At 35.0% G+C, this 13,656-nt stretch overlaps 1 protein-coding gene across 1 annotated transcript in view; it reads left to right on the plus strand.

Annotated features, from left to right (window-relative positions):
- LOC111056779 overlaps window positions 1-13,656 on the plus strand; it is a 46,248-nt gene that overhangs the window by 16,695 nt on the left and 15,897 nt on the right. The window contains exon 2 of the mRNA XM_039437585.1: window positions 8,131-8,184. Within this exon, the coding sequence (XP_039293519.1) occupies window positions 8,131-8,184 (54 nt within the window). The remainder of the gene's footprint in view (window positions 1-8,130; window positions 8,185-13,656) is intronic.

Raw genomic sequence — 13,656 nt, forward strand, 5'->3', positions numbered from 1 at the left:
AATGAAGCGTAATTCAATTCAAACACAGTAATTGGACTGAATAATCAAGATTACAGGATAAAGGTGTCAGCATCAGACGAGAGGAAAGAATAAGAAAACTGAAAGATGATGATGATGAGGAGGAGAAGGAGGAGGAGGTAGAAGAGTGGAAGAAGAATGCAGGAGCGAGTGTGTGTGTATGTGTGTGGAAGACCACGAGTATCAGACTATAGGAATATCAATTGAGCTATGGTTGGATTCACTTAAATCTGTCAGCACTCATCGGGCCTAACATTAATGCTTCCCATTCAACAAATTCTGACAGAGTGAAGTAAATCTCACTTTACCACAACCTCATCCCGACCTTGTGTCTTGTCACATAAATCGCAATTTAGCTCTGGTCCGCCATAAAAGAACGATAACTGTCTTCTTCTTCTTCTTCTTCTTCTTCTTCTTCTTCTTCTTCTTCTTCTTCTTCTTCTTCTTCTTCTTCTTCTTCTTCTTCTTCTTCTTCTTCTCCTTCTTCACCATCTTCTCCACCTTCAGTCCATGCCTTTTCCCAATCGGTCTCTCCATTTGTGTGGAGCATTTTTACGATTATTAATGTCACAATTATTATTATTATTATCACAGTTGTGAGTATTATTGCCGAGGTGTCCTGCCCTGGTGAATGCCGGCATAATGAGCTGAAACTGTACTGTATTACAATCTTTATGCTGCAACTATTTAGAAGCTTTTCAATTCTCGAATTGTAAATTTTCGATTGTATCCAATTTTCAATCTTTGTGTCACCGCGATTTACAACTGTTGAAATTAATATCGGGTTTGTGTCTGTGTCCATAAATTGTAATGGCCTTATTTTGTCATGGAAGCAACAATGTTTGCCTCTCAGGATTACAAAAATGTTTTATTGTTGTGTTCTGTGGTTTGAACCTGTTCTCAGGCTCATATTCATTCACTGAGTCTTCTTTATGAATCGAGAAGATTTTCTCACATCAAGTAGAACTGACGAATGATCTATACATATTTCCTGGATAATTATCCACATTTTTTCATGAGAAGTCTCCCAAATTAAACAAACCTTCACCAACAAAAATGTTGATGATTCAAGTTCTTGTAATTTGTAGTTTATGGAAACTTTTTCTCACACTAACGTGAAAATTTCAGAGGAAATTTGAAACCATAGAGGAAACAATTTTGGGGGAACCTGAATATGAGGAAAATTCAATTAATTCAGAATAAATTTAGTAAAAAGTACAGTCGACTATTTGAAATATTTGCGTTTTATCAGTTCCATTGAAACTATTTTTGAATGCAAGAAGTTATTAATTCATTCCAAAGTTATGTACATTCAACTATTTTTTGGACTCGAGCATCAAATTTCTCCTGATGTACTATTCCGAATTTGTTTCACCACAGCCATTGTCGAATATACAAAAATGTAGATTTGCGAAAAAAGTAGAATGAGAATGAAAATTCGAAAATGTCTTAACTATTCCTATTCTTTAAAAATTCATTGAATATTTTCTAGTGAAAACATTGAGCAGTAATTGGAGAAGACAAGATTCTAAATGAATTTAAAACGTACAATTATTCAACTGTACGGAGTTGAATCAGCATAGAATAGTATTGGGAATTCCACAAATTCTTCCTCTCACATTACAACCCAGTAACAATTTCTTGATCAAATTTCAAAATTTGGAAGGCTGATTTGAGATTAACGACCTTTACGATTACTGATCAATACAATCCGCGTACGAGGATTAACAATAAATTCCATTGATTTGCCAATTCATCATTTGTTCAATTTGTTCGATTCACAATAAATTGACGAAAACGCGATATTTATTTTACATAGAGTACAGTTATTCTTTCTAAATTCTATCATTAATGAACAAATCATATTCATCAAATTTATATTTTATTGTCATAAATTAATGGTACTTTGTATAGCTTTCATATACTACTTCGTATATAATAGCTTAGAAATTATAATAATGTTGCAATAATCGATCAATGGAAGTTTTAGAAACTATTAAAGTCCCTGTATATAATAGCTTAGAAATTATAATAATGTTGCAATAATCGATCAATGGAAGTTTTAGAAACTATTAAAGTCCCTGTATATAATAGCTTAGAAATTATAATAATGTTGCAATAATCGATCAATGGAAGTTTGATTTTAGAAACTATTAAAGGTAAGGTAAGGCTAGTATTTATGAAAGGGTCTCTATACATACATCAACGGTATTGCAAAAGTCTGAATACGTTTTTTTAGTTCTAATAATGAGCAATATCTTCGATCCTGTGAGTCAATGCATTGACACATTCATCAATTATTATTATCCCATTATTTTAAGCCAGCAATTTCTGTATGTCTGTTTATATTTTTGTATATGGTTATCTGGTTATTTATGTTCAACGGATCTCGAAAACGGCTCTAACGATTTTCAAGAAATTTGGAACATAGTAGGTCTATGATATAAAATTTCGATTGCACTAGGTCTCATCCTTGGTAAAACTCGCTGAACTAGATGAAAAGGATAATTCATTCTTGGCTGAAACAGCTGAGACTTTCGTCGTCTGTGGATAGAAAAAAGTGAGCGAGTGATTTTGTGGAAAATCAAATTATCGCATCCCCGAAATTCATAAGCTGACGTATAGCCAGCTGTAAAATATAAACTTGATCATTTTAGAGAATTGTGTTCTGTTTTCAATAAATTTGATAAAAATAACGAGCAAAGCTCGGTGCCTCGATACATCCAAATATCACCATACAAAATTTATATCAATCCAGAGACTTTTTCTATAAATGCTGTATATCTCACCGCTTGCAATCCATCAGAGTGACTCTGTGGCAATACTGGAGCGGATATTTGGTTCTCCGCAGATGAGAGCAAACTGGCCAAATTATTTATGGACTATGAATTTTAAAAAGGAATCTCTGCAACTGGGCCGGACGTGTAATCCTCGAGTTTATTTAGGATTACAGGTAGCTCCTGCTATAACCATAGAGTTAGAAACGTTATTCGTCTATGCTGCAACCAACCCTGTGCACTTGAATAAGTAATGGAGATTAGTAGTCTACGCCGCTTGCATAATACACTATAGTCTGTCTATACTAGCGGCTCAATTGCATTCTAAATTGAAATTTACTATTCAATTTCTGAGGGTCTTTGTTAGTCGGGTAGTATTGTGCAGAGGTTCCAGAATAAGGGATACTTGTAAGTGGTTTCAGTGCACAAGATCGAAAAATAATTACATAGAACTACGAGTACCCGAGTTCAATATTCCTACTTGTACCCTTCAATATCCATATTGAAAAAAATGAAAGATCGAAGAAATTTATACGTTATTGAAATTAATTGCGATAACTCATTGCAAAATTCAATTCTCAATAATAATAATAATTGGTGAATGTGCATGAGAATAATTTGATTCAATGAGGAATGAGGCACGAATTAGATCTAGATCATAGGCTTTTTGATTTATCCTGTGAATCTGTGAATAAATTTTGCTCTATCCTATTTTTTTGTGAATGAATAGATGAATCTAGAATAATATGTCAGATTGATACCGGAGAAAAACAAATCAATATCAATTTTATATTTATTTATTCCTACAGACTGCTAAATAGTTTCATTACATAAAATAACTATTATATTATTTTCCTTGCCCTATTACCATAGGTAAGGAAAGTATTGCTTTCCGAAAAAAATTGAGGTACCCCAATTTCTGAATTTCTATACGTTTCAAGGTCTCCTGAGTCCAAAAAAAATGTTTTTTGGGTATTGGTCTGTATGTGTGTGTATGAGTATATGTGCGTCTGTGTATACGATATCTCATCTCCCAATTAACGGAATGACTTAAAATTTGGAACTCGAGGTCCTTACAACATAAGGATTCGGCACGAACAATTTCGATCTAATGCAATTCAAGATGGCGGATAAAATGGCGAAAATGTTGTCAAAAACAGGGTTTTTCGCGATTTTCTCGAAAACGGCTTCAACGATTTTGATCAGATTACCTAAAATAGTCATTGATAAGCTCTATCAACTGCCACAAGTCCCATATCTGTGAAAATTTCTGGAGTTCCGCCCCATCTATGCAAAGTTTGATTTTACATTCTTAATTATCAAGCTTCAGATACAATTTGAAAAAAAAATTTCGAGTGGAATAGATTGAGCATGGAAAACTCTACAATTAATGTTTAGTAACATTTTCACATAAAATTTGAAAATAAGCTCAAAATTCGAGAAAATTTGATTATTCAATTGCAAACTGTTGTTAACTGTTGATACTATCAAATCATTCACTATGATGAGAAAGCAGACCTCATGTGTCTCCAGCGTTATTGACCTGTCACCAGCTGGCTCAGATCTTTGAATAGTAGACTTGAGATGCGCGGGAACACTACCGTAGCGTCAGGTGATCAATTTTCATAACTGCAAGGAAAGTTGTGTGAGTGCGCTACACCAGAATTTTTTTTCATTTTTAAAATTAGTATTTCACCATTCAAACAGTTGTCCAAATTCATATTATTAGTTTGGTTTTTCACAGTTCCCAAAATCCTTCATGAAAAAACCTCTATTAGAATCCTCGATCCTTCAGAAATCAGCACGAAGATCCCACTTCAAAGAGTTTCATTTCATTTGCGCTGAGCAGCCCAAAAATCCAATCCAGTGACTTTTCCGCTCATAGATTGTAAGTCAGTGAGGCAAAAATAAAAACGTGTGCAAACATAGAAACCTATAAGATCAAATATTATTTTCCCACATAGCAGTGCGTTGAAGGGAGGGAGTCTTTGAGTGATGGTGAGAAGGGGGTTGGAAAAAGGGACAATAGATATCTCCGGATTCAATCTCATCTTTTCATCTCTCTCTGATCTCTCTTTACATCGGTTCTCAATCTCATCTTTCTCCAATTTTATGTTTTCTTCTATCCACTCTTCGTCCACTCTCCTTTCCTTCTCCTCAATTTCCATCTTCACATCTTTCACATCCTCCATATTTTTACTCTTCCTTCTTCTCTTTCTAATCACCCTCCTCCTCATTCATCATTTTCATACTGCTCCCTCTTCTCTTCCAACTTCCCTCTTCTCTCCAACATCACCATGATCAACCTCCTCACCTCTTCCTATCGCTTTTCCTCCCACTATACTTCTCCTTTTTTTCTTACTCATCTCTTCCTTCTCCTTCTCATCAATTTGCTTCTTCCTCTTTATTCTCACAAATTTCCTCATCTTCTTCTTCTTCTACTTTATCATCATCTTCTTCTTCGTCTCCTTCATATATTCTTTCTTTCCTCTTCTTCTTCTACTTCTTCCTCTTCTTCTTCTTCTTCATTACCAGCATCATCTCCTTATCCTTCTTTTTCTTCTTCTTCCTTTTCTTCTTATTTTTCTTCTTCTTCTCTTCTTCTTCTTCTTCTTCTTCTTCTTCTTCTTCTTCTTCTTCTTCTTCTTCTTCTTCTCTTCTTCTTCTTCTTCATCAACTTTGTTGGTTTGAGTAACTAATCCTCCCTCCACACCATTACTTCTCTTCCTTCTCCTACTCCTCCTCCTGGTACTCCTCTTACTCCTCCTACTCCTCTTAGTCCTCCTTCTCCTCTTCCTCCTCCTACTCCTCCTCCGCCTCCTCCTCCTCCTTCTCCCCCTCCTATTCCTCAATATCATCATCAGCATTTTCTACTTCTTTCCGCCTTCGCTTACACCTCCTCCTCCTTCTCCACCTCCTCATCCTCAATATCATCATCAGCATTCTCCTACTTCTCCTCTACCTCCTCTTCCTTCCCCACATCCTCCCTTTAATCCTTTTGCTTCTACTTACTCCCCTCTCCCCGTGAAACATATTCTCACGAGAGTAGCCCGATTGGGGGACCGGGAATGTTTTTCGAGAAGCCGCTTCATAATAAACGACTTTTATAACAGAAACCCAATCGCGGGTACAGGAGGAATCCGATGAAATATAGTGCAAGGGAGAAAGAGTGATGTGGACGAACATCGTTTGGCTTCAGAGAGAATTGGGAGAGAGAGAGAGAGTGTGTGAGAGATTTCGGAATTCAATCGAACGCGTGTGTCAGCAGTACCCCTTCAATTTGAGAGATTTATTCCCAACGGTTCCCGGGTTTGGAGTAGTAGTGTGATGGGAGGGGGAGTAAACCCCCCTGGAGAACCCTGGGAATAATAGCTCCCCCTCTGTCCCCTCAGAGAGAGACAATCTCTCCAATCCTCAACTTCGTGTGCTTATCGGCAGACGTGTGAATTTCTCTAGATCTCCTTTTGACTTTTTCCGACTGTACTCCGGTTTAAACGGAGTTGGAACAATTCTCGACTAAAAGAACGGATGAAGGTGACGACAGTGTGCTGAGAAATATGTGCGATTTGATGCAGAACATTCCAGACCGCATGCTTGATGATACCAGATGGTGTCTGAGCAGCCGGCTATCTGAAAACCACGTGCTTCAAGGTCTTGCTTTACCTCAACTCATATGTGATGAATGGCTCTCATTTTCAGTTGCAATTGAAGTCGTTAAAAGAACAGTATCATCAGAGACAACTGATACAAGTTACGCTATCTTTTCTCTATCTTCTTCTATCTATATATATAAAAGCGAAATGGCACTCACTCACTCACTGACTCACTCACTCGCAGAACTAAAAATCTACCGGACCAAAAACGTTCAAATTTGTTAGGTATGTTCAGTTGGCCCTTTAGAGGCGCACTAAGAAATCTTTTGGCGATAATTTGACTCTAAAGGTGGTTTTTAAGGGTTTAAAGTTCTTTTAGCATGTATATTCTTCTTATTCCAATATCTTAAAATTATAATTGAAATGTCCATACCATATGTTAATATAGAACTATAATCTAGAGAGAGTACCTCTTCGAAACAGTTGTTCTGGTAACTAAATTAAAAATTTTGTCAGGTTGGCATTAAGTTGAGTTGACTTTGTTAGGTTGGCACCAAGTTGAAGATTGAAATGCATTTATCCAATTAGCAAAAGTTAGCGTTTTCTCAGCTTTTCTGCGTTTCCTCACCTTTTTCAATAATTGATGGAAATATATAAAAAAAAATTCAGTATACAGGATCAGCTGAGGTGAAAGAATTTTGTTCGCCAAAGATACGCTGATATAGTAACAGGTGTTTTTCGAGATCAAATTGACATAATACGTTCAAATTCGGTACAGAGGTTCCGCTGAGGTCTACATGCTGCGAGCCCGCTGATCTAATTTTTGGACGATCCAGTCGGGGGTCCAGGGGGCGGAGCCCCCTGGCTACACGGATATGGCGAGCGAAGCGAGCCTAACAGCTAGTGGTATTATAGAGTAGAGATATTCGTTGTCCTAGATTATTTGTCTGTTTACAGTATCCAGACTACTCTTAACTACTCATATTCAACAATGAAATGCCTATATTGAATTGGGATTGGATAGAATTTTTACGCTGGTAATCCCATTAGCTATTAGTGTTAACAAGAATCTTAAATTAATTAAGTTTGTAGCGTGAATGTTGATGTTGTGGAACTTTTCCGTAATTGAAGAGACTTGAAATATTGTCAAAAATCCACTTTATTTGAATAAAAATTAATATTTTACAATATTTCAATTCTCTTCAATTCAAGAATCTTAAAGTGTAGTGCAAGGACTACCGTTTTATTTTATCTACCAATGTCATTTATCATCATTAAATGTGAATTTAACATCAGTGTCATTCGTATCGTAAATAAATACATGAGGTAAAATCACTTCAATTGATTAATAAAAATTATTCAAATTAATAAATACAATATAAAACTTGTAGCCTACCCTTTTATTGAAACATTTCAACTTGAAAATTGCCAAAGTAGGTCGAAACTAGTCGTTAAAATGTTTTAATAAAAGGGTACTACAAGTGAAGTAAATGAAGTAATAATAAAGTGAAGTTGATAGCTGTCTCAAAATGGGAAATTTTTTAATTATGTGAAGTACAGTTTAATAATTATTAGTACAGGGCAATGTAGTGAATTTTTTTGGAAGTAATTCTGATTTTTTTGTTTTCTCCTCCTTCTTCTTTCATTGAAGGTTATGGCTCGTTTTATGTTTCTATTCTTGAATTTGCTTTTCAGTTTTTATTTTTTATTGTCTGATTAATATTATAATTTCTCTTTTACAGTTTTCGAGAGAGAATGAGACATCACCATGCTTGAAGAACGAAGAGTGCTTATCGGTGAGTAAAATTCACCGACAATTCTATAAGTCAGAAATCTATTTTTAATAGAGAAACTTGTATTTTATTTTGTGTGATGTTCATTATATATTGGTTTACAGATGTTATTTCAAGTTTAATGAACAGCAATACAGAATCCCTCCAAAAGACTAGATTTCAATACAAGATAAAAACATAACGGCTCATAGATATGACAAGGATAAAGAAACAACAACGATTGTAATCTTTGAAAGCTTCCAATATTGTCTATCAATAATTTCAATGGAAGAAGACTGGTAATTATTATCAATAATAACAAAATAAACAATTTTGTTTGTAAACGTAAACACGTTAACATCAACTGTAGAGTCATATTGAGATATTACCAAGAAAAATATTAATTTAAATCAAGCTTTGATATAAACCGCTCTACAATGTTCAATGATATTCGTCTTTTAATTCCTACAGCTCATATTTGGCTCATGAATTCTGTCTATATTGTATAAATAGAACGAGGTTTTCCCTACAAGCCTGCAAGTAGAGTCATATCATGGGAATTTATCAATTACAAAAATAGAATTTCATGTTGTAGAATACATGTTGCTTATCAATGCATACAATCAGTATTTGTCCAAAATTGGTTTCATGCTTGGGGCTATTAAGAGGATATTATACTACAAATATAGAGTTTTAAACAATGAAATAACAGATGGAATATACATAGCATTAGACCTAGAAGCTCGTATACTGTTTCGATTAATCACTACGATCAATTTATTTCTATTCAATGAAATTCGTATTTCTGTTCAATTGAAGGTTTTGATTCATATTCCATGAGATTGGGAAGTATTGAAGATACCTCATTTTGTATGTCTCATGCATATGCAATAGATTTCATTGAAGGAGGGTTCATTTATGTAAATTTATTGTTGAAAATGATAATAATAATACTGAGATTTCCTATTATCTCTCTCCCAATGCTGTATAGATTGGTTGTTGATTCATTCCTCAGACTTTATACATTCTTTTTTTGTGTAGTTGAGAAGTTGATATTGTGGTAATTATTCATATTGAATGAAAAAGACTAAGAAATTGTCAAAAATCACAGATTTATTGATACTTAGAAAGACCGGTTTCGGTCTTAAGAGTTTAAACTCTATCAGAGATTGACAATGGTGTAATAACCGAATCCGGTCTAAGTATCAATAAATCTGTGGTTTTTGACAATTTCTTAGTCTTTTTTATTCTATTGTATTCGTTCTTTAGGGCTTCTTTTAATATAAATATAAATTTCCGAGATTTATTCTATTTGTTTCAAATTATTTATTATTTCATTTTATAATTTGAAAGGCTACTGAGATTTATATTCCTATTTATACATTCTACATGTGAATCTCTTGATCCATTTGAAATTACGATGATAACAATCATAATTTCAATATCCTCTCATCTCTGATAGTGTTTGCAACTATATTTATACTATGTACAGTATTTTTGTAATTGATGTTATGTATTACTTGTGATATCCATTAATTTAACACGCAGGATATCAGAAACTCACACACACATTTGCTTCCATAACTTGATATGAATATTAAAAAATAGCAGGTCATGTTACACCGAAACATGTTAGAAAGTAGCAAGTAGGTGATACGTTGAGATGTTCACAAAAAACGACCATAAAATTCCAATAAACTGCTACACCAGGTATCCTCACACCAAATTTCAGCCTGATATAAGTGGCAGTGATTTCCAAGGACGCTGCAACATGGAGATGATAATACAGCCACGTAAAAACTGTCCGAGAACCATTAAAAGCAAGGACCCCTCGGGGGCCGTGAAAAACAGGGTCATATCGTACATGCAATGCCGCATATGTCCAACAATTTATTCTCTCAAAATGAATAAATAAAGGGACCAACTGTTGGCCAGCTCTCAGCAAATAAATACATTAACCTGTTAGATGTTTACACGGTCAAATAGATGCGGGGCCCGCATAGTCTATTTTTTATAAACTTTTTCGGGATCGTTTGTTATATTTTTTCGCCGGTAGGAAGTATGGAACAGCTTTTATTCTCCAACAGGTTTGTCATATTTCTTTATCAAGGGAACCGCGATATGTGAGCGGTATGAGTTCAGGTAACGTAGAATTATAATGTTTATGTTACACTCTGCTTTTCTCACCTGTTTCTATATTGCTCCTCATTTTCTGAGAGAAAGGCGATAGGTTGATGCTATGAATGAATATGGGAAGCGTTTACTCTGGATGAAAATATGACAGCCAAATTAATTCATATATTCAATGGAAAATGGAAAGATGCTCTTCGTCTTTGTGTAGAACAGGATTCATAGGTTCATAGTATATCAACTCGTTCTTGTAGGATTCCCTGAAAAATAAAAATATGTTTCTCGTCTTTGTTTAGTACAGAATTCAAGGTTTCACAGGATATCAACTCGTTCTTGTAGGATTCTTGGAATACAATAATGTCGATTAGATGGATATTATATTCTTATTATCATTGATTTTAGTTGACAGTAATGATAATAATTATGATTGTGAATGAAATAGTACTTTAATATGATTAATTGACCGAGCGAAGTGAGGTCTGAGATTCAAGTCGACGGTTTGGCATTTCTCTTAATGTTTGAATGTTTAAATGTTTATATGTTTATATGTTGCGCATTTACGGCGAAACGCGGTAATAGATTTTCATGAAATTTGACAGGTATGATCATTTTTTAATTGCGCGTCGACGTCTATACAATTTTTTTGGAAATTTTGCATTTCAATGATAATAGAAAAGGAAAAAGGAGCCTCCTTCATACGCCAATATTAGAGTAAAAATCAGACTAAAGCATTATTCATCATAAATCAGCTGACAAGTGATTACACAGATGTGTGGAGAAGCCAGTCTATTGCTGTATTTCCATACGGTCTATAGTTTCAATCAGATACTTGTGTATGAGAATACTGCCACGTAAAAACTGTCCGAGAACCATTAAAAGCAAGGACCCCTCGGGGGCCGTGAAAAACAGGGTCATATCGTACATGCAATGCCGCATATGTCCAACAATTTATTCTCTCAAAATGAATAAATAAAGGGACCAACTGTTGGCCAGCTCTCAGCAAATAAATACATTAACCTGTTAGATGTTTACACGGTCAAATAGATGCGGGGCCCGCATAGTCTATTTTTTTTAAACTTTTTCGGGATCGTTTGTTATATTTTTTCGCCGGTAGGAAGTATGGAACAGCTTTTATTCTCCAACAGGTTTGTCATATTTCTTTATCAAGGGAACCGCGATATGTGAGCGGTATGAGTTCAGGTAACGTAGAATTATAATGTTTATGTTACACTCTGCTTTTCTCACCTGTTTCTATATTGCTCCTCATTTTCTGAGAGAAAGGCGATAGGTTGATGCTATGAATGAATATGGGAAGCGTTTACTCTGGATGAAAATATGACAGCCAAATTAATTCATATAATATATTCAATGGAAAATGGAAAGATGCTTTTCGTCTTTGTGTAGAACAGGATTCATAGGTTCATAGTATATCAACTCGTTCTTGTAGGATTCCCTGAAAAATAAAAATATGTTTCTCGTCTTTGTTTAGTACAGAATTCAAGGTTTCACAGGATATCAACTCGTTCTTGTAGGATTCTTGGAATACAATAATGTCGATTAGATGGATATTATATTCTTATTATCATTGATTTTAGTTGACAGTAATGATAATATGATTGTGAATGAAATAGTACTTTAATATGATTAATTGACCAAGCGAAGTGAGGTCTAAGATTCAAGTCGACGGTTTGGCATTTCTCTTAATGTTTGAATGTTCAAATGTTTATATGTTTATATGTTGCGCATTTACGGCGAAACGCGGTAATAGATTTTCATGAAATTTGACAGGTATGTTCATTTTTTAATTGCGCCTCGACGTCTATACAAGTTTTTTTGGAAATTTTGCATTTCAATGATAATAGAAAAGGAAAAAGGAGCCTCCTTCATACGCCAATATTAGAGTAAAAATCAGACTATAGAATTATTATTCATCATAAATCAGCTGACAAGTGATTACACAGATGTGTAGAGAAGCCAGTCTATTGCTGTATTTCCATACGGTCTATAGTTTCAATCAAGTACTTGTGTATGAGAATACTGCGTGAGGTCTACTGTTCACAGAACTACTAGTTATATTCGATGAGTGTTCTGATATCGATCAACAATATCATAGGATTACAACGAATCGAATTATCAAATCTTAAAATAAAATACTTCAACAGCTAGTCAGATACAGGTAGTATAGAAATATAGAATTCAATCTGTGATGTAATGTTATTCACATTCGATAACTCCCTGGTCAGATCTTGTCATGAAATATGACACATTTGAATTCCAATGTTTCAATGAACGGGAATTCTGTACGAATAATGATTTTTGATAGCTTTATTCCCCTGCCAATTTTGTTCAGAATACAATTTGAAACTCATGTTTACAAACTACTGAGTTGAATCCAGAATTACTATGTATGGCTGGAGTCACCATCAATCTAATCTTTCAGCCTGAATCATTCTCCAAATTTCTTTTGGAATTCATCCAGCAAACCTTATTTACAGCTTCTGCCCAATCAAGAATCTATATGTAAACAACTCTGATCAACTTTGTATTCCCTGGAGAAATAAACTATTGCATTCTAATTCAACGCTTGTAGCTGGGATAGGTGAACGGCATGAATACAAATGCTCTCCACCTTAACAGTGTAACAAAATTAACAATGATTTTTCTCATCTACTGTATGAATATGTGAGTGTTACGCTGTTAAACGTAGGCGGTAGCCTGATACCGTGACCGGCCTATCAACCCTAGAACAACGCACAGCTGAGCTTTTTCATCTCTATTTTTTTATTTTAGAATCTCTCGCCAGCCCAACTCTCGTACTTGTACTAATGAAGGTGGATAAAACGATTCTGTACTCTTTTGTTTTTCCTTTTGTTTTATTACATCCATCCGTCCGTAAGCAAGACAACCCCTTATTTTTAAGATCGTCGCTACTATAATCTTCCTCTCTCCCCCAACCTAAAATCCTCAGCTACTAGTGCCACCTAGATTGTATACAGTCCGTCTTTTTCGTCTCTTTATCCAGATTTTTATTTATCTGCCGCCTCCCATCTACTGTGGAAGCCTAAGGTCGCTTCTGCATCATCACTCTCTCACTCCCTCACCCTCTCTCACATAATTGTAGAGTCCCACTCTCCCTGGTTACGTGATACTCCTTGATACGGAACATCATCTCATGGCAGAAGCAAGTTTATAGACGGTAGGCCGAGTGTATGATATGTATAATTGGACACCATTATAGACGAAATCTCGAATGAAGGGAGAGGCTCTCGTGTCTATTAAGACTGTACGTCGCCAAGTCAGACATTATAATTTTGAGTTTCCCTGAAAAAAATTGACCGTTAACCGATAGTTGTTGTTCACCACGTT

Source organism: Nilaparvata lugens, chromosome 11 (assembly GCF_014356525.2).
Source record: "Nilaparvata lugens isolate BPH chromosome 11, ASM1435652v1, whole genome shotgun sequence".
Lineage (NCBI taxonomy): Eukaryota > Metazoa > Arthropoda > Insecta > Hemiptera > Delphacidae > Nilaparvata > Nilaparvata lugens.